Source organism: Polypterus senegalus, chromosome 7 (genome assembly GCF_016835505.1).
Source record: "Polypterus senegalus isolate Bchr_013 chromosome 7, ASM1683550v1, whole genome shotgun sequence".
In the NCBI taxonomy this organism is placed as follows: Eukaryota; Metazoa; Chordata; class Cladistia; order Polypteriformes; family Polypteridae; genus Polypterus; species Polypterus senegalus.
In genome coordinates this window covers 130,914,657-130,936,103 of record NC_053160.1, presented here as the reverse complement: position 1 = coordinate 130,936,103, position 21,447 = coordinate 130,914,657, and the positions used below count along the sequence as shown (strand labels likewise).

The 21,447-nt window shown below is 39.2% G+C and overlaps 1 protein-coding gene across 8 annotated transcripts in view; it reads left to right on the top strand.

Annotated features, from left to right (window-relative positions):
• Nucleotides 1-21,447, top strand: part of LOC120532859 (EGF-like repeat and discoidin I-like domain-containing protein 3) — a 939,662-nt gene that overhangs the window by 577,403 nt on the left and 340,812 nt on the right. For all 8 annotated transcript variants that reach the window (XM_039759297.1, XM_039759296.1, XM_039759295.1 and 5 more), the window contains one exon: nt 13,804-13,985. In XM_039759297.1, coding sequence (XP_039615231.1) covers nt 13,804-13,985 — 182 coding nt within the window. The remainder of the gene's footprint in view (nt 1-13,803; nt 13,986-21,447) is intronic.

Here is a 21,447-nt window from a genome sequence, read left to right as displayed (position 1 = left end):
TAGTATCTAGAACTGTCTTTTCACTGGAATTCTGTACTAGTTTGTTTCCAAGCATGGACTGAACAATACAGGTACTCATCGACTTACGACCGCGATTGGTTCCGACTGACTGGTCGTAAGTTGATCTGGACGTAAGTCGGCCTATGTTAAATTAAGGTAAGAATATTAGACTGGGTAATGATATTTTAATCATCCTAAAGTAATATTTTATCAACATTTTCTTACTTTCTAAGTCAAACACAGCATATTATAGTACAATTGGTTTAATATGTGGAAAACATACAAAAATAAGAAATACATTTAATTCCTGGCACCACTGGCACTAGGCTGTGGGTTGTCGATATCGCCTTCATCAGGCGAGGCTGCGGACGGGTTGATGGGAGGAGTTGCTCTTTTCATAAACATAGTGAGCTTCGTCTGAATTGTTTGTTTTTTTTTTCTCTTCATAAATTTCACAATAAGGACGAAATGTGTTGCGTGCCATCCATTCAATCCTCGCAAATCATTCAATGTTTGGGTCCATTTTTTCAAAATGGGCGAGGAGTTTATTCAGTAGAGATAAACCTTCTGACAATTCCTTTGTGGTGAACATTCGTTGTGGCGCCTCCTCCTCTTCAGCTTTCTCCAATTCTCTTTTTTCTTGTTCCACCACTCTTTCTTCTTCCAATTTTATCAGCTCTTCATTCGTAAGTTCACCTGATTCCTGGTCTAGCCACTACTCGACATCTTCCATTTCACATTCAAATGAAAGGTCTTTTGACAGTTTCACTGTTTCTTCACGAATCTCATCAAGTTCTTGTTCACAGTAAAATCCAGCAAAAGTATTCACATAACGCTTAACACACTTCTTCCATACGCCATTCATACACTTTTCCGTCACAGAGTACCACGCGGTAGCAAGATTCTTTATACACTTAAGAATATTATACTGTTTCCAAAAATCGCGTAGTGATAGTTCCGGGTCAGCATCTATAGCAGCTATGGCTTGGGCAAAGGTGGTTCTGAGATAGTTTGCCTTTAATATAGCAATCACACCTTGGTCCATCAGTTGAATAAGTGGAGTAGTGTTTGGGGGCAAAAAAACACTTTCACATTGGGATACAGATCAGCTAAGTGACATGGATGTCCAGGCGCATTATCGAGCAACAGTAAAATTTTGAAGGGAATTCCTCTCTCCAAACAGTACTCACGCACTTGATGAATGAAACAATTACTGAACCAATCCTCAAATAAAGCCTGGTTCATCCAGGTATTACGGTTTGATCTATAATAAACTGGCAAAGTGTGCTTGTTCACATTCTTAAATGCACATGGATTTTCTAAATGATAAATTAAGAAGGGCTTCAGCTTGAACCTCGCGATATTCCCACCAAGCAGCAGAGTCAGTCTATCCTTGTGTGCTTTAAATCCTGGCATGCTTTTGGCTTCTTTGTGGATGTAAGTGCGTCCTGGCATCTGCTTCCAATATAACCCTGTTTCATCCACATTTAAAATGTGCTCTGCAAGATAACCCTCATCCTTAATTATTTCATCTAAACTATCGACAAATTTACTAGCTCCTTCCTCATCTGCACTCGTTGCTTCTCCAGTCACTCGAACATTATGCAACTGGAATCTTTTCTTAAACCTCTTAAACCAACCAGTACTTGCCACAAATTCTTGACTGTAGTCTTCTCCAGCGCATTCCTTTAACGGCGTCTGCTTTTGAATCTGATCTTCCATCTGAATGTTTAACAATTTCTCCATTTCATGGATTGGCTTCGTAATCACTGTTGATCGCAAGGTGCAGAACCTTTCACAGCTTCACAAATTCTATTTTTGTCCTTTAAAATAGTCGACACAATAGAGTGTGATAATTTTATATCACATGTGATCGCATTCACTTTCTTTCCTCCTTCATACTGTTTTATTATCATCATTTTTTGGCCTTTCTTTCCGTTTTGGCAGGCTGAGGAGTGGACAGAGACAATTTCCTCTCGGTAGACATGTTAGGGGTATATTATTATCGAAAATTGCCAAAACAACAAGATACAAACACACGTGGGGCAACACTGCTGCGTATATTATTACTGCTGCGTAGTGAGACTTGGGAGTGCGGGAGAGTGGCGCTGCCAACAGCTGGCAGGGGAAACTGTCGAACACATTGTAAAGTCGAACAGTCGTAACTTGCATAGGCCGTAAGTCGATGAGTACCTGTACTTGCCTACATGTTTTCTTTAAAGGTACCTGAAATTAATTGCAAGGACTTGGTTCTTTCTGTCACTGTTGATATAAGCATTGTTGTCACAGGCTACTGAATGGAAGGTGACTGGTTCTTTTTGGTCATTCTTTCATCCTTGAAATTAGAGGAGACTCGGCTAGAGGGTTAACATGCTAGTTACTCCTACAATTAATAGAATTGAGAGCAGAATGAGCAGACACATTTCCCTAATAAGAAAAGACAGGAATGAAAGAAAGCAGTTCCTTCCAAGGCACAGATGAAAACACGGTGGCATCTATATGGGTGAGACTCTATAAGATTATTACTATATGTGTTTATTCAGATTTTGTATGCTTCTTCATTCCATAAGGGAAAATCATGCCTTCTATAATTTTATTGCAAGTCACGAGAAGTGCCAGTGGGTAGAAGTGTATATTAAAAATGTTTCTGTTATTCATTTTATTTTTTTTAATATTTAAAAGTGGTGTACTCAATTCAATGAGAAGCATATTTAAGTCTGTTTAAGGATCTGACATCGCTCGTAAAGCCATAACTAGGAACCTGCAGATACTGTATTTATACTCAATTTAATCAGTATAGTTTCTTTTAAGCAGTACATTTTTGGATCAGCTATGTCCGTCTGTAGTGTTTTTGTATATATTGTAGTTTTTTTCAGTTTGTTTGAAGTTTTACCATGTCTTTTAATTTCCCTGACATGCGGTAAATGTATATAAGACTGCCCTTTTTTATTACGATCACATTTTTGTTACAAAAATATGTAGTGAAATAACAAATATATCTAAGAGAATCATAAACTATTATAATAAAAATCTGGCCCTACATGAGAAAAAACAGTCCTACGACTTTTATAAATTAACCCTTTTTCTTGGGGCTGTAGTAATAGTAATATTAGCAGTAGTAGTAGTACAGTAAACATTCTTTTGTAGTCTGACCAGCATGCAATACATTGTCACTCTTCGCCACATTGTTAAACAAAAAATGTAGTAAAGTACAAAATAAAAAACATAATTCATGTTAACCTGGTTGTGGCCACCAGGGGGTATGCCAGCTTTTTAAAAGCCTAACACAAACAGGCTCTGCACACAAGTATAGTAAGCGCAGGGTTTTTATTATGGGAAACTATTCCTTTGTCAAGCATTTCCCACGCCACAAGCACAAATATATGACACAAAGCAAACAGCACTCTCTGTAACTCTGTCTTTCATCTTCTTCCTTCACTCCCTGTGTCACTGCCTCCTCTGCTCCGACCAGCAAGCTTTGCCCATTTCTTCCTGACTCGGAGTTGTGGCAGGAAACTCCTTTTATGTAATCATGGAAGTACTTTCTGTGCCCCTAAGGCTTAGGCTGGGAGCACTTCCAGGTAAGGCTGGATCCCCACAAAGTAGGGCTCACTATTCCCCACAGCACTCCCTGGCAGCAACCACAGACCCCACAGGGCTGAGTTTAAGATCTCCAATTCCTGTGATGCCATGTGGGAATCTGAAGTGCTGCTGCAACCCAGGGGATCTGCTGACTAGTGCTCTGGGGAAGACAATGCCCTGTGCATGCTGTCTCCCCCATCTCCTTCCACAATGAGGGCATCCCAGCCGGGTAAGGTTCCCGGCTGTCCCTCACACCAATGTACTACCATACTCCTATTTCTGTGTACCGCTTTTCTAAAATCTTGTGGAAGAACCCTGTAAAAAAACTCCAGTATACTCATACTGTAGTATAAAAGTGATTCTCTGATGACTGAAACTTGGTTAAATACAAAAGAATTAGGAGAGTAGGGTGCCATTTGAGTGGAGTGAGGCAGCATCTCTAAACACTGTGCCACACTTTTATTTGAAATATCACTTTAGTCATTTACTTTTTACCATTCTAAGTTAACACTGAAATTTTTAGTTTCATTTTCATTTGTACACTCATAGGCAAAGTATTCCCATAAAAAAGCTGTAAAATAAAAAAAGCAATAATTCAATTCTGTAAGGGATATTAGATATTTGTTGAAAACACAAAACCAACACTATATATACAGTGGAAGTTTGTCCCTGACACAGACACAAGTCCAAAAAGCACTCACGGTTTTATTTTTCCACCTCTTTTGCCTTTATAGCACCACACACAGTGCACAAATCCCCCACGAATGCTCAATCCCTTCTTTCTCTTTTCCTTCATTCTTTCTCTCTCCTTTGCCTTATGTTCTGCTGCCTCCACTCCTCTCCTCGCAAGCTCTGTCCTCCACCTCCTGCTCTGGAGTGAGGCAGTCTCTTTTATATTGCACCCAGAAGTGCTCCATGTGCACTCCCATTAGCTTCCACCAGCACTCCTGTGTGTAGCGTAAGTGCTGCATGGGCACCCGGAAGTACTCTATGTGTCCCCAGATCTTCTTCTGGCAGCACTTCAGAGTGTGGCAGAAGTCCTGCCATCCAGGGCTCCACAATTGTCCAGGTGCCCCCTGGCGGTGGCCACGGGCCCTGGCAAGATTGAGCTTCCAAGCTCCAGTCCCTTGGCCACAATGCAGATCAGAGGAGCTGCCCTCTCCTGTACCAGGGGTGGTATTGTCTCTCTCCTGGTCCAAGCCATTCACCACAATATATATATATATACTTTTGCACCTGTTCTTGTTGTTCTGGGTCCTCATTTAACCTTGTCCATTTTGGTCCATAACTATTGATGTTTATAGAACTAATTGTATATGCAGCAAACAGACTTTAAATATGCCTAAGCTTCAAGTATACTGGGATTTCTTAAAATTCTTATATAAAAGTGATAAGTTCCTAAATGGTTAACACATGTCCTAAACCTGAAGATTTTAAGTGATATCTGCTTAATATCTGCTTAATGGCTGTTCATGGTTCATCTCACATTTAAATACATGTAACACAAACCCAAATACTTTTCTACACTGTGCAACGGCAGTTAATCTGTTGAAACAGGAATGCATCCTAACAGCAGAGCAATAGGCTCAAGGTATCAATAACTCAAATGGGACAAGAGGTCTTTGGTAATAGATAGAAGGAGGGCTTCAAGGTAAAAACTGGTAATCATTAATATGGCAGATACAGTAGCAACGTTTGATTGCAGTGTGTGGTTAAAAAAAAGTTATTGACTTCTATGGTTGTTATTCACCAAGCATCTGACCTAAGTTGGCATCTTGTTAACAAGGACTGAGAATTCTAGCAAATGATTTGACATAAGCAATGGGCAGGTCTCCTCCTTAACTAAAGTGAGAATGAGGTCTAAGTTGCTGCTTGGAACTGATCTGAGAATTTCTCTTTTCTTAATTCAAGTAGAGGTCTTGTGGAGTACATTAAATTGGACAGTTGACAACTGCCTGCTGTTAAATATTTCTGGAGGAAAAAAATGTGAAAAGTCTGGGTTCCTAAGGAATTATTCACCTTAATATTTTATTTGCTTTCTTTTTGATTTGAAGTTCAATGAAAATCTTCAAAGCTCTTGTATAAAGAGAATAGCACTGTACTGTATATTAAACATTTTTAATATTGAGACCCTGTATGAGAGGCTGTTCAAATCCCATTTGACCAGTTTTTAATATAGAACAAAAATGATCCTTGCAGTATTGCCTATTGTAATGATTTGTCTAACTCCGATTCTAGAAAGATTATTTCAATCAGATTCCTAATCAGAGGTCAAATACTGCTTTTCATAGGAGCTGTAAAGTTAAACATGCTGTTAGTTCCCAATTTCTACTTGGTTGTGTTAATCCAGAAAATATCCAAAAATACTGCAAACATGCATTTGTGTATTTTATATGAAGAAATATTTCCCCATCTTGCATGTAAACATTTAATGTTTGTTACATAGCATAACTGACTGCAACAATTCTCAAATCAGCTTAATCCATTTTAGGATTACAGGGAACTGGGGCCTATCTAAACAAAGTTAGGTGGAAGGCAGAGTCCAGTAGGGAGTCAGTACATCACTGGGTTCCTTCTGGCAATCATGTTAGTTTTTAGATGACCTGCTGAAGTTCAAACTGAGCATCAGAATGGGGAAGGAAAGGTGATTTGAGTGTCTTTGAACATGGTATGGTTGTTGGTGCCAGACAGGCAGGTCTGAATATTTCAGAAACTGCTGATCTACTGGGATTTTCACACACAGCCATCTCTAGGGTTTACAGAGAATGGTTCGAAAATGAGTGGCAGTTGCCTCAGTGAAAGTCCCTTATTATTGCCAGAGGTCAGAGGAGAATGGCAACAGAAACTCAAATAACCACTTGTTACAACTAAGGTATGCAGAAGAGTATCTCTGAAAACACAAAATGTCCAGCCTTCAAGCAGCAGCAGGAGTCCACACTGGATGCCACTCCTGTCAGCTAAGCACAGGCAACAGAGGCTACGATTCACACTGGTTCATCAAAATTAGACAACAGAAAATTAGAAAAATGTTCCTCTGTCTGATGAGTTTCAATTTTTGCTGCAAAATTCAGATGTTAGAGTCAGAATGTAGCATCAGCAACATCAAAGCATGGGTCCAACCTGCCTTGCATCAACGTTTCAGGCTGGTGGTGGTAGTGTAATGGTATTAGTGATATTTTCTTGGCACACCTTGGGGGTCCTTAGTACCAACTGAGCATTGTTTAAATGACACAGCCTGCCTGAGTATTGTTAATAACCATGTCCATCCCTTTATGACTACAAGGTACTGATGGCTACTTCCAGCAGAATAACGTGCCATGTCACAAAGCTCATATCATCTCAAACTGGTTTCTTGAAAATAACAATAAGTTGTCTGTACTCAAATGGTTCACCAGATCACAATCCAATAGAGCACCTTTGGGATGTGGTGGAATGGGAGATTGGCATCATGGATGTGCAGCTGAGAAATCTGCAACAAGTATGTGATGTTATCACATCAGTATGGAACAAAATCCCTGTGGAATGTTTCCCGCACCTTGTTGAATCTGTGCCTTGAAGAATTACTGCAGTGTTGGCAAAAGGGGGTCCAACCTGGTACTAGCAAAGTGTACCTAATAAAGTGGCCGATGAGTGTAGATGCAAAAACAAAGTGAATTAAAAAGCCAACAAAGAAAATGACTACATACTATAAGCTTTGAGAAAAATATAAATACAGGCTTCATCTACTTTACGAAGATAATCGGTATAGGAAAACCCATTTGCCAGAAAAGCCAGAAGTGATTCTTTGTGCCTGTTTTATTTTATTTGCTTACAGTAGGTAGTACAATACTGACACAAGCTAGAGTACAGTATAATGAAAGGATTTGGAAAACAAAGTCAACTTGACTCAATTACTGCCTTTATACTTGTACTGTATCAAACAGTCATTATTACATTTTAGAAATTTCAATCTAACGTTTTAATTTCTTGTGAACTTGGTGTAGTTTTAGTCATAAAAACTGAGATTATTTGGAGACACAATTTTCAAATTATTGACCAAAAAGTTCAAGGCCCAGCTCAGCCACAAGTGTAGGTTCAGAGATGAACAATAATAGTAAATGCACAGTTAATTCTGAACAACACTTTCTGCATTTTCACAAATCTGATAAAAATAAACAACACATTTAAGAAATCTTTAGAATAGCCAGGCTGAATGAAACCTGTTAATGAGATGAAATAACACTTCTGTATACTGAAATTCTAAATAGCATAAAATTGTAAACAGATTTGGAAGCACTTGAAGTGTTAACCCAAGGGTGTAACTTGCGCTTACTGTACGATAAAGGAAACGTTATTTATTTCAGCAGCCCCAGTGTTAGACAAGCAGGGAGAAGTGTGTTTGATTGAAGTTTACTGTTTGTGATAAATATCTGGTGGGCATACTGGAGTTGTGACAGTGTTTCATTTTGGCAGTGCTTCTTTGGCCAATAGTAATAATATAATAATATAGTATAATTGTATGAAAAAGCACAGTTTTTACATTTATCTAAATAAAGATGTACACTTTAGAAAGTGAATATTTACAATACTCCACTTGAGTTCAGTATTTGTGAGGTTGATACAATACACAAACATAAAATTATTAGCTTTTGAGATATTTACACAAATTTGCAGGTTAACGACAGTATGTCATGGGTGTGCTAGTACAGTAATATCCTTCATTTCACAAAATATGAGGTGTGTGTTTTGTTTCAATTGAGCAGTAAATATTAAGTGATTCAAAGAAAGATACAACTTGGTTCATGTAGTCTTATTTCAGTCCAATTAGCAACAGCAAAGATGCAGATGACATTTTCCCAGATTATCAAATTACAGTCCTTAGTTACAAATTATATAACCTCAACAGAAAAATGTGTTCATACTGCAGAGATAAAGGAAAGCTTCATGAAAGTTCTCATAGCAACAACTGCTGAAAACTGAGCTAAAACAGTCCAATTTCAAACAAAAGCTGAGTGATCACTTTTGGAAAATATTGTAATAAAAAGGTAGTCACTCTGCTCCTTCATTCTAAAACACATGATATACTCTTTTTATTTCCTTTAATAAAGCATGCCATGACACTTTTGAGTTTTTCAAAACACACAGAAAATGTTGCATTATAAAAATCAAGGTTATTTTCCTATTATAATTAAACAATGCACTTTAAAACTAAGCAAAATACTAAAACTCTTATCTTCCATTTTAACATTCTTAGGTCTCATTTATACTTCACGCCCAGAAGGAGTACGCACATGCATCATGGCTGCCACACATTCCCAGCGTTCATTTGACACGTCCTCTGAGCACATCCTCAGAAATGAACGTGATGCAGGCGCGAGTTGCAGTTTCAGCATAAATTTGGGGGGTGGTGTGTTAGTGTGATAAAAGTTGGAATGTGATGTCCAAGTCTCTGTTTACGTTCTACATGTGACAAAAAGCCACTTTGAGGATCATATGGGATCAAGATGCGCGCTTCAATGTTTCATGAATAGTTCGATGTGGTGAAGCAAAATGCCAACATACAAATGCATTTGTGGTGCTTTTATATTCAACTGTCACATACTCCCCATCATAATGACACGATACATTTTAAAAGTCTCATATACCATCTTTTGTGTCGTCTTTTTTTTTGCAACTTCACAACTGCAACAGAATGTACAGCCATAGAGAGAAAAAAAAAATGAAGGACATGGTGAAAAGGTGTATTTTATGATTAAAGTGGAAATTTTGGGTTTAATCCCGAAATGTCTATTTTAACCTCGTAGTTTACTTTATCAATAAAGCAGACCATCGTAAACGTCATCCCAGTTGTTAATCGCTATAAGCTCTTGGGGCTTCCTCCTGACTTGACAGCAGTAGCAAACAGCAATAGATCGCCACACAGAGCACATTAAATATATGATATTCCAACTCTCTGCACATTTAGAATCTTTAGATTTATACTTGATATCACTTTTAAGATGAAATGCATTAAAGTATGTATGTTACATTTAACAGATAAATTGTTAATTTCGTTTAAATAATGAGTACTGTTAATAATTACACACATGGGGGTGACACGGTGGGAGAGCGGCAGCGCTGCTGTCTCGCAGGAAGTCACATCACTGGTGCTCCCTGCCTGGAGTTTGCATGTTTTCCTGCAAGGCTGAACCTGTTCTCACCACGATAATATCTCTCACTGCCACCTGGTGGATTCTTCCAGATTTACATAAAGTACGCGTGCAAGTATAAAAAGTAAAACGCTTGCATAGCAGTAGTGTCTGCTGGAGCATGCGTCGCATCGCGTGAATTATAAACCTCACCTTAGAATACACTGCACTCCTTTTTACATTTTACAGACTTTTAGACTAAGGTCTATCACCTGAAATCTGTCATTTGAAAGGTTACTTGGCCCCAGTCCTGTAGGTCCACAATGTATGCAGGTTTTCATTAGAATTAGAAGCCAGGCCGACCATATAATAAAACTTGATATTTTATTATATGGCTTGTTAGTGCTTTCACTCTTCCAAGGCAAATCTTTATCACACTGTACATGTTTCATTTTCTGACAACATTTTTCTGAACCTTCTCTCTCATTTATTTCAAAACATTTTATTAACACAAATGCTTCATGGTGAATATACACGGGCTTAAATGGAAGAATGTTAGCTGCAGAGCTGCTGGTTTCTTTGCCACTTTCACCTTATTATTAATTGATGGCTGGTAAAGAAAACAGCCAATTCTTAAAACCAAAATGGAAAAAGTAGCTGAAGAACCCTGGCATACATGTTAACTAATTTCCAACAACCAATATGGCAAAATCAGTAAAAAAAATGATCTGCATAGTAACAGGAGCAGATCGTTTTGGAGCCATAATGAAGGGCTTGACAATGCACAAAGATAAACACAAAAGAGCACAAAAGTTAACTCTTTACACAGTGAAACACGTAGATGCTGAATGAGCGAGACGAGACTTCCTGGTTAACGCCGCCGAATCAAATTCGGCGCTCAGTCGCTGAGCCATTCAGCACACAGGAACTTAACTGCATGCTCTGATTGGTTAGCTTCTCAGCCATCCGCCAACAGCGTCCCTTGTATGAAATCAACTGGGCAAACCAACTGAGGGTAGCATGTACAGGAAGTAAAAAGACCCATTGTCCACAGAACCTGCGAAGCAGCGAAAAATTTGTGTTATATATTTAGATATGCTTACATATAAAATCCACAATAGAGTGAAACCGTGAAAATCGAAGCGCAATATAGCGAGGGATTACTGTATATATATATATATATATATATATATATATATATATATATATATATATATATATACTGTATATATATATATATATATATATTGTAAGAACTGGTCCGAACACCATCAGGCAACCACCAGCACTTTATAAAACACACGTTTTATTAATGCCAAAGTCCCACATCCAGCTCCCGACTCTACCTCCCCAACTGTAGGAAGGTGACCCCTTTTATATTCACCCGGATGTGCTCAAAGTGCTTGTTGATGACCTTCCGGCTGCACTTCCTGGTGTGGCAGAAGTGCCGCACGAGCACCTGGAAGCACTTAGGGTGTCCCTGGAACGTTCTTCGTCTGCCTGCCCAGGTGTGGCGGAAGTGCAGGTTTCCCGGGCTCCATGACGCTCATGGCTCCACCTGGCGGCGGCCATGGGCCCCAAAGGGTTTGACCCTCCTGGCTCTGTCCCCATGATTACCTCCTTATCCAGGGCGGTTGCTGGATGAGGACATTTTTCACTTAGGAGTGTACTCACTTTTGTTGCCAGCAGTTTAGACATTAATGGCTGTGTCTTGAGTTATTTTGAAGGGACAGCAAATATACACTGTTAAACAAGCTGTACAGAGACTACTTTACATTGTATCAAAGTGTCATATCTTCAGTGTTGTCCCATGAAAAAATATAATAAAATATTTACAACTGTTGTGAGATACTATATATATATATATATATATATATATATATATATATATATATATATATATATATATATATATATATACACAGTATATATAGTGTGAACTGGGACCCGGACACAGACAGACGGACGTTGTTGGCTCCACCACACACTGTTTATTTACAATAATTATTTACAAAAGTCACGTGCACAAACCCCAGTGCCTCTTGCACCGATCCCCCAATTGTCCAGGCCACACAGTCCTTTGTGCCTTTCTCTCTTGACCGCCTCCCGTCCTCTCGCCAGCACTGTCCACTTCCACCCGACATCCACTGCTGACTGGAGGGAGACGGCCCCTTAAATGGGAACCCGGATGGGCTCCAGCTGCTTCCCGGCAATCAGTCCTGGCCACACCCCAGTGTGGCAGAAGTGCCGGCTGCGCACCCGGAAGCCATCCAGGTGTCCCCTGTCGTCTTCCCCCCAGCACTTCCTGGTGTGGCGGAAGTGCTGGGCTCCAGGGTTCTTCAGGCACTGGGCGCCGGCTGGCGGTGGCCACGGGTTCCTACAGGGCTGGGCTTCCAAGCCCTGTACCCGAGGCCCACAACATAACCAGGACGAACGCCCCCTCGCGGTCTGGAGCCCGGCTGGGGACCACAATAGGTAAAGTATGAGGAACAACATACTGCTCTGTTACAGCAAAATTTAAATTCTCACACCATATAAAAATACATTTTAACCAAAACATTTTGAAAGAAACTTGCATAATTTAATATAAAACGGCAAAAGGCAAATGTGTGTGTATGTACATATATATATATATATATATATATATATATATATATATATATATATATATATATATATATATATATATATATATATATATATATTAAAAGATACTACAAAACTGAGAGAATAAAATCTCAGTTGAAAAGTCTCTTTTATCTTCAGTCAGGAAGTGGAATAATGAGGTTTGTCTTTTAAGAATTAAATTCTTTAGCCTGTCACAAAGCACTTAAAAGTATGAGTGGAGCTAGTGTGATTAAAATGAAAAACAAATTAATTCTGATAGCTTTTTATGGTCAAAACAAATGAGTCCTTTGAAAAAAAAAAGTTTAACAAAAAAGCATAAATTTAAAAATCTCAATGGTTTACTCTTTGATGTGTAAATAAAAAAGGGAAAAAATGTCTATTTTTACACATAAGTCAAGGCAAATGATCAAGCAGTAATGTTTAATTTCTAACCTTATCTTATAAAATCAATTTCCCCACCAGCAACCACACATAATCAATTATTTGCTCAAAAGATGGATACATGGGATAAAATGAAGTGCTACTCAACTTATCAACCAGAATTAAGTTATAACTTCATATTTTGGCCATTTTTCCTTTAAGACTTTCATGACTAAATTGGAAAAAATATTTGTCTACACCCAAAAAAAAATTAAAACTGAATCTCAGGGAGGTTAAGTAGCTTGGATAGGGTCATTAAAATGTCAGCAGGACTGAACCAGCAGCCCAACAGTTGAGTAACATACAGTAAACACATAAAATGATTCATGTCTGTTATTATTGATTCTGTGGTCTCTTTAAAAGTCCTTTTTTGCCTGAAATGTAAAATGTAACAGTTTTTTCTGTTCATGATAAAAAAAGTAAACTGAATGACATGTACCAAATTGAAAAGACATAACATAATATACTCGAGCATGCTTGATGCAGTAAAAGGTTATGAAGGGCCATTTGAAATCCACAAGTTCATAGAGACGCTGTCACTAAATATTCACAGGCAAATCCACAAGTTCATAGACACGCTGCCACTAAATATTCACAGGCAAATCCACAACTTAATACCGGGAATGCCTGTTAAACATCTTAGATTCATGAGTACCGATTTGGGTAGTGAACACTTCGATGAATGAAACCTGTTACTGTATCTTTACAATGGTTGACAAACACGGAATGTAACTTGAACACAACACATCCTCCAAATACGAACCTGATTGAAAGAAATAATGATAATCAAATCCTTGATGACAGCAAAACTCATAACAGTCACAAAACAATTACATTGACAATCTTGTTACGTTATTTTTAAAATGTTTCCTTTTCTTTTTCATAACTTATTTAACACACTACTTTTCCGCTGTGAAGCGAGGGTATTTTGCTAGTTACTAATATAATGTGTGACTGCTTTTAGTTTCTATTTTTTTGTCCACAGACGTTCATACATGTATAGATTTTGTCAGTTTTTACTATTGAGTTTTCATATTATTTATTTTTTTTTATATTTATTTTACAGAATGTTCTGGTCCCCTTGGAATGGAAGGTGGCATTATATCCAATCAGCAAATAACTGCTTCTTCCACCCATCGAGCTCTTTTTGGACTTCAGAAGTGGTACCCTTACTTTTCCAGGCTAAATAAGAAGGGTCTTGTGAATGCGTGGACTGCAGCAGAGAATGACAGATGGCCATGGATTCAGGTAGCAGATGGAAGCTAGTAGTCAGGGAAAAAATGAAATTAATAAAAATGAATTTTAAAAAAGTGCTGCAAGGAGTCATATATAAGGAATTGATTTAACATTTTCCAACAAGCATATTTCTTACTTTAAGATGCAGTCAATAATAAATAGACATAAATTGTAGCTACTTCACTGTTGATTTGTATTAGTGAAATAGGCAGCATTTAGTATTTGCCAGTTACATTTGTGCACACATTAATAAAAGTTGCCACTTTAGCATTTATAGTATCAATAATAATTAAAATAATTCAATATGTAATGATTGTTGCAAGAAACCAAAATATTAAGTATTTTTCATATTATGTGTATTTTTTTCCTCCTGTGTCATATCATAATAGACTAGTGTATTTAGAAAATCCTGCAAATGTGAAATAATGTGCTCACTATTTACAATGGATTATTTAACACATAAATTGCATGCATTTGGTCTGTTTTATTATTTTTGTTGACATTATTTACTGTGTAATAATTGAATTTTACTTGAAAACAAGAGTTTTTTTTGTTTATGTATTCTGTATGCAAGAATATGTGGTTAAATCATCATCTGAAAAGACGCATACTAAAATTATTTTTAATCTTTAAGTGAACAGAAAGTAGAAAAATTACTAATGCCAAAGTACAAGGTACAGAAATAAATTTAGAAGTTGTTTTCTATGAAAAGAAATAATTTTGATAACCAAACAAAGGTAGCATATTACCATGAAGTGACTATAATTTTAACACATCTTTAAAGAGTGTATTTGCAGACTGCTCTTACACTAAGCAAAGACACATTTGGGAATATAAAAGTAAATGATTTCTACACAGTTGACTGGCTGAGATTACGCCTTCTTAGAGCAGTTGATTGCAGAAATATGAAGCAGCAGGCATGTGACATGTGTGAAGGGATCAGGGTTAAAGGTGGCAAAGATGACTGTCAAGCAGTGGTCTTGTTAATATTTTAACACCAGGAGTCAATCCTCAAAGTTTACCTGAAGGTGTCAAGAGGTCTGTGACCAGAATGATACCAAGCAAGGAAGGAGTGAGAACTCCATTACCTACTCTAGTGTATACTGGAGAATGTGCTCTAATTAGGAATATGGCACTGTCTAGATGTACCCTGCAACAGAAGCACCTTATATATCTCACTGTTGATGCATTTCCATTCTACCAGTGAGGTAGCTTCTCATTTTAATCCCCATGGTTAAAATTCTATGCTGCTGCCTTATGGCAATCATTTATTTCCCATTTCAGAGAGACCATGGTTTAGGTAAGAAAGAACTAAGTTACCATTAGTGGTGATTGGTGAAATTCACATGTGTTTTTCACAGAAAATGTGCTGGGTGCGTTGGTGACTCTGCTTGGCAAATTTTTCCCTGAAAATTTGCCATGTGGCCAGCCAAGATTAAATTTTTTTCCCCAAAGCCCCATAATGCTTTGTGAGGCCAGAATGACATCACCGAGCTGTTGCAGCCAGTGTTGGATGGGGAAGTCAGTACCCATTCTCCACTACCTGTCCGATATGTGTTGTGCAGGTGCAGAACTTTCACACATGCATACATACTCACAAGCAGGGACAAAAACAACAGGTTATAAAACAATTAAAGAATTTATTAACCACTAACAAATGAAATATAATTAATCACTAAATAATTCCACCCCAGTCCCTTTTACGGTGATGTACAATAAACACAAACAAACCACTACAATAAACACTCACTATAAAGTCCATGGAAAAGGGTAATTGATGAAATGTAGTGATGGAGGTAGATAGTCCAGAGATCAGCTCGTTGAATAAGAATGTAAAGATAGTCCTACTGGTATTTCCTGATGAAATGAAGATGGGTGAATGGGATCAGGAACGCTCATTTCTTCACAGGATGACAACAAATCCTCGGACAGTCCTGTCCTGTTGTGCAGGAAGACACCAGACAGACCATAGCCCAAAACAAGAGACGATCCAGGACAAAGCAAGAATCTGCAAGTATCAGAACGGAAGGTAGACAGACAGGAACATAAGACATTAAACACAAAATACTTCCCCTCCTTTGGTATCATTGACCCTCTTTTAAATGTCACGCTGGCCTCCTTGTACTCAACAGCCCCTGCTTCTTCAGAAGATGACCAATAACAGCCACTGCAGGGACTGCTGGGAGTTGAAGTTCCAATCCCCAGTAGCACCGCTACTTGCGTAATGTCACTACTCGATCAATACTCCAGTTTGATTTCCAACTGCGTTAAAAAAAAAAATTGCAGTGTTTTCATTTGTGAGGTACATGAACTGACCCTAGTCAAAATCTTATGAAAAAACTTTGTTGTTTTACATAGATTTATTTTGCTTTGTGTTTTCCATGCTGAATTAAAAGCGTTATTCACATTACAATGTAACACAGCTTGGGAAGTGACAGGGACAGCCCCCCGACTATGTAACACTGATCACTTGCATCACAGGCTCTGTGGGTGTCAGTTATGGTAATAGGAGCTTGGGAAATGCAGAAAAAGATAAAGGACTCAAAGCACTGCGGACTGTGAGTGCAATTTTATCTCAGGCAGACATTGTGGTGCATTAGTTATTATTGCTGCCTCGCAGCTCAGGTTTCATTTTTGCCATAATAATTGATCCAGCATAGTTGACAGACACTTCCCTACTAGTGCTCAGGGACACTTAAAAAACCATAGCATCATTATGATCCACTCAAAACTCCTGTATCATTTCAATCTGCTCAAAACTCCACATTGTCTTCAATGCATTTTGCACAGTTTGCTGAAATCCCTGAACATTGCTGAATTTTTGACAAACTTGGGGCAAAACAAATTCAGCAGGGTTTGCTGATCACTAGACATAATGCCACACTGAACCCTGGTGGCCTCTGAACTCATTGTCCTTGCTGCCCATTGTTTATAGCAATTACTATCCTGACATCACTGGGATGATGCGGGTTCGCTCCAAGCTCCAATCGACCTCTGGGAGCTCTTGAACCCAACACTGTCGGTAATGTTACAGAGATGAGCTGACAAATGAGGACACTTCTCAAATGAAACCAGGGGATATTTCCAAAAAATGGCAAAGTGCTTTTATTAAAACCAACAAAACAGTGTTCAAACAAAAAATGCATTGCATCCGACTTCCATAAATAATCCATAAAAACAAGTGTCCAGTGGGGATAAGAACAACAATAAATAAATCCGATAAAATTCAAGGTTAAAAATGCAGTCTCACTCTTCTCGGTCTTAGCCCACCTTCATCTCTCATTCTCCCCGGCTCACCCATTACTCCTGCAGCTGGCGGAGACCCAACAGCCACGAACTCCTTTCGGCCGACCTCCGTCTTGGCTTCCATTTAGGACATCACTGCCAAACCGTCCGAGGTCGGCTCTCCTCCCTTCATCTTTTGCGCTCACGCAGTCACTCTTCAGATCCCTCGGGAGGACACCTGTCTTGCTCATCCCACTCTAATAGAACATTCTTTTTCGTAGGGCCCCAGCTTGTGCTGTCTCCTCTTTACAGGTGGCCAGATCGTAGCTGCTAAGATAGGTCTTCACGTTGTAAAAGGCGCTATATAGCGCCCGACCCTGCACAGACCACGCAGAGGCAACGTGTACAAAACACACAGGCTTTTATTTTTCTTCAGCTGTGTGACACGTCTTCCCCGTGCCACACAGCCCAAACAGAGTCCCAAAGCACCAAACAAAACACAAACCACAATTCTCCTTCACCTTCTCTTCCACCACTCCTCTGCAAGCTTAGTCCTCCTCCTCCCAACCCTGGCTCCCCGAGTGGTGGTGGCTGGGCCCTTTTATAGCCCACCCGGAAGCGTTCCAGGTGATTAACCATCTGGTCCTAATTGAACTTCCGGGCGGGGCTGAAAGCTCGTCCAGCCGGGCTGTGGGAAGCAGGCAGCTCCCCCTAGCGGCCACGCCAGACCCCAACCAAGCTGTGGAGGACTCCATCTCCCATGGAGCCCTGCGGGCGGTTGGGGAGTCACCGTCGCCAGGAGGCTGCCACCAAGCGTCCCGGGGGAGGTATTGGACTGCCCATGGCGGCTCCCCCAGAACATAAGTAGCAGGGGCGTCCCTGCCGGGCATGGGACCCAGCTGTCCTTCACAACGTCTTCTAACCTCTTTCATTTTATTCATTTATCCATCTATTCATCCCTCTTTTTCTGCTGTCGACTTGTATATATACATACCCCCCTGCACCTCCGTGGGCACAGCGCCTTAATTTCATGCCGCAGGAAGCCAATGAAGCAATCGGGAATGATCGCACCCACATGTGCAAGAGCGACTTTCTCCAACTACCTCATTAACTCCCCGCGGTCATGTAATTTTACCCACGGAGAATGACACGGCTATACGGATTAAAACCTGGCCCCTTTTTTTTGAAGCCGTGGACCCGCTATCCCACAACCACCCACCCCACTATATCCATTAGAACATTCTAGATGAGAACAGCCCATTCAGTTCAACGAAATTTGTCCACCCTATCTGCTTAATTCTTAATTGCCTCATTAAATGATCCAAGAAAAACACTTCAAATACCCTGTCTGGTTTTCCTCTGTATAAGATTCAGTTCTGAAGGCACCACATAAAATGAGCCACTTTGGCAGACACTAGTTATCATGCAGGCGGCATGGTGGCGCAGTGGGTAGCGCTGCTGCCGCCTCACAATTAGGAGACCTGGGTTCGCTTCCCGGGTCCTCCCTGCATGGAGTTTGCATGTTCTCCCCGTGTCTGCGTGGGTTTCCGTCCAAAGACATGCAGGTTAGGTGCATTGGCGATTCTAAATTGTCCCTAATGTGTGTGTGAGTGTGCACGCCCTGCCTGGGGTTTGTTTCCTGGGATTGGCTTCAGCAGGACCCTGTAGTTAGGATATATCGGGTTGGATGATGGATGGATAGTTATTGTGCAATACCTAAAGCCTCCATGGTATAAAAGAAGGTCTGCTAAAAAATGTGGATTCTATTTTCCTAAATTTTATCTTTTTTTAAAATTGGAGCACTCTCCGCTTAATCTTTTGCCTTGCAGAATAATAACAAACTGATGATATTGCATTTTTTTTTGCTTCTGGGACTTGCAGAGAGAGACTGCAACAAATGATTTGCTGTCATTTTTCCTGCACACAGAATAGGTTGGTTGCCTGTAAGGCAACAACATGAGTCTTTTTAGCAGATTTTCTTTTTTCTTTTCTTGGACAAATTAGGGTAGTTTTTACTTTGTTTTTGTGGAATCAGGAAAGCCTCTGTGCTCTGTTAAATATACAATGTTAAATAGCAAATTCAGTAAACCAGACAAAAAATAACATTTTTAAACGCAAGCATAATATCAAATCCATGGCATTCACGTTTATCTCATAATAAATGGGGTTCAGCTGCAGGCTTCAGAATTAGATCTCCTTCTGTAATTCAAGCATGCATTTTGAAGCAAAGGTAGGTAAGTTAGCTGGTCGTGATGAATTGTGTCTCTGTTTCATCGTGTGTGTCTAGACGTGTGACTTGCTTTACCTCGACTTGTAGACATGCAACCATGGCCAGATCTTACCATACGTGTGACTTGGTTGAGAAACCTGGGGCCCTGCTTGTAAAGGGGCCTTAGTATATGTGAGGAAAAAAAAATGTCTAGTAACAGGAAAAGTTTTCATCAAAATGTACTCACAGCAACCTACTAAACAGCACCATTCCATAACCCACTTCAGTCCTCACGATTAAAAATATATCCAATCAGATCAAAATCAGGCCTTTTATGAGACTGTTTATTTGATGTATTACTATGTCGCAAAGAGAAAAAGATAAAATGGACAGTCATTTAAAGCAAGAACTCCCATGCTGAACTAAATGCAAGTTGTGCTTTTATTTTTAGTTGGATAATCTTTTGCCTTTGGTTTAATTAATGTGTAACATTCAACTGGATCCCCTTGACATCATTCCTTTCATATGTTTATTTTTATCTTCCACAATTCAACTTTATGAAGAAGAGAATAATGATGAATTGGTGAAATTATTTAAATTTGACCTTAAATGTGAACAGATTCTATTATTTGCCTTCTTTGTGTTTTATACTCATTTTTGCCCAGTAAGAACTCTACATACACAAGTATGACCTGCTATGCAATAATAAATGAGCACAGCCCTGGGGCAAAGTAGTCTTGATGAAAATATTATGTGATTCCAGCACACATGCTGTGATTAGTTGTGCACATGAAATGAGCTTTACAAGTATGAGATCCATTGCTATACTGAGGCCTGTGCTAGAAAAACATTCACTCACTGGGCAAAAGCAATTTCAGTGTTTGGCAGTCCTTTATAATACCATCCTCAACCCACACACCTTTAGCCAGTAATGCTCAATAACTCTAAACTCTCAACTGCATTTATTAGCCTGTGACACCCCTAGTATTACCATGTTTTATTTTTCTTTTTTTCTATTTCATTTTGGGTGGGAAACAGCAATCTAAGTGGGAATAGTGTGCTGCAAGAAATGGTATATCTATTGAAAAACAGAAGTAGACGGCTTAAAGAACTTAAAGGAATTTAAAACAATGATTTATGAATTCTGTAAGACATTGTACTATTTATTTTCACAATTAATAAAAATGATGTATTACTTATCACAATAGAAGGCAGCATCAGCAACCTGTACAACATGTAAAGTCATACATCTCATCTCAGTCTAGCAGTTTCACAGAGTAGCCTGACTGAACTGACAGGAAACTCAAAGTTAACAATGGCTGAAAAAGTATTCAGGGCTTCCCAGTTGTTGGGAAAGAAGTCTACTGGTAGAGAGTGAGACAGAACTCTTGATGCAATTATAGGACAGCTTGTTTCAACTAATGTTGAATGTGCCAGGGACAGACAGCATTCCACTGTTAATGAAGAATGACACATCAAACGATCATTTACCATCCTGCAACTGACAGTAAGAGAGGCTGGCTACCAGGCAAAAGTAGCAGAAGTATATTAGCAGTCCTCTACTGTCATTGGCAAGTGAGTCATTGCCTTGATGGGGACAGCCAGAGTTATTGCTGCCTAAGATGGAGAAAAAACAGCAAACAATTAAGGCTTGTGATCAAGAAGACAAGTGTGGTTTACCTTGCAGCTAAAGACTGGAACCTGAAGATGGCAACTTGCAGCCATTTCCCAGGGTGAGGTGTTTCATAACTGTTGCATGAATTAGATGATCTAGAATTCTAGATGAAGGCAGAGTTCACTTTGAGATAAAGATCACTTTATAAAAGCAGGAAACCTATATGCTCCATTACTCCTAGGGATACATTTCAAAACATGAAGTATACACAATGTGCAAAGAAAGAATATCTAATTCCACTTTGGGGTAGGTCCTGAGGGTTTTAACTGTACAAGGAGATTTAAATTGGCTTTGAGTACTGGTTAAGAAACTATTGAAAACCTGTCTCTTCCCCTAAACCTGATAATGTTATTTATCCAATATTT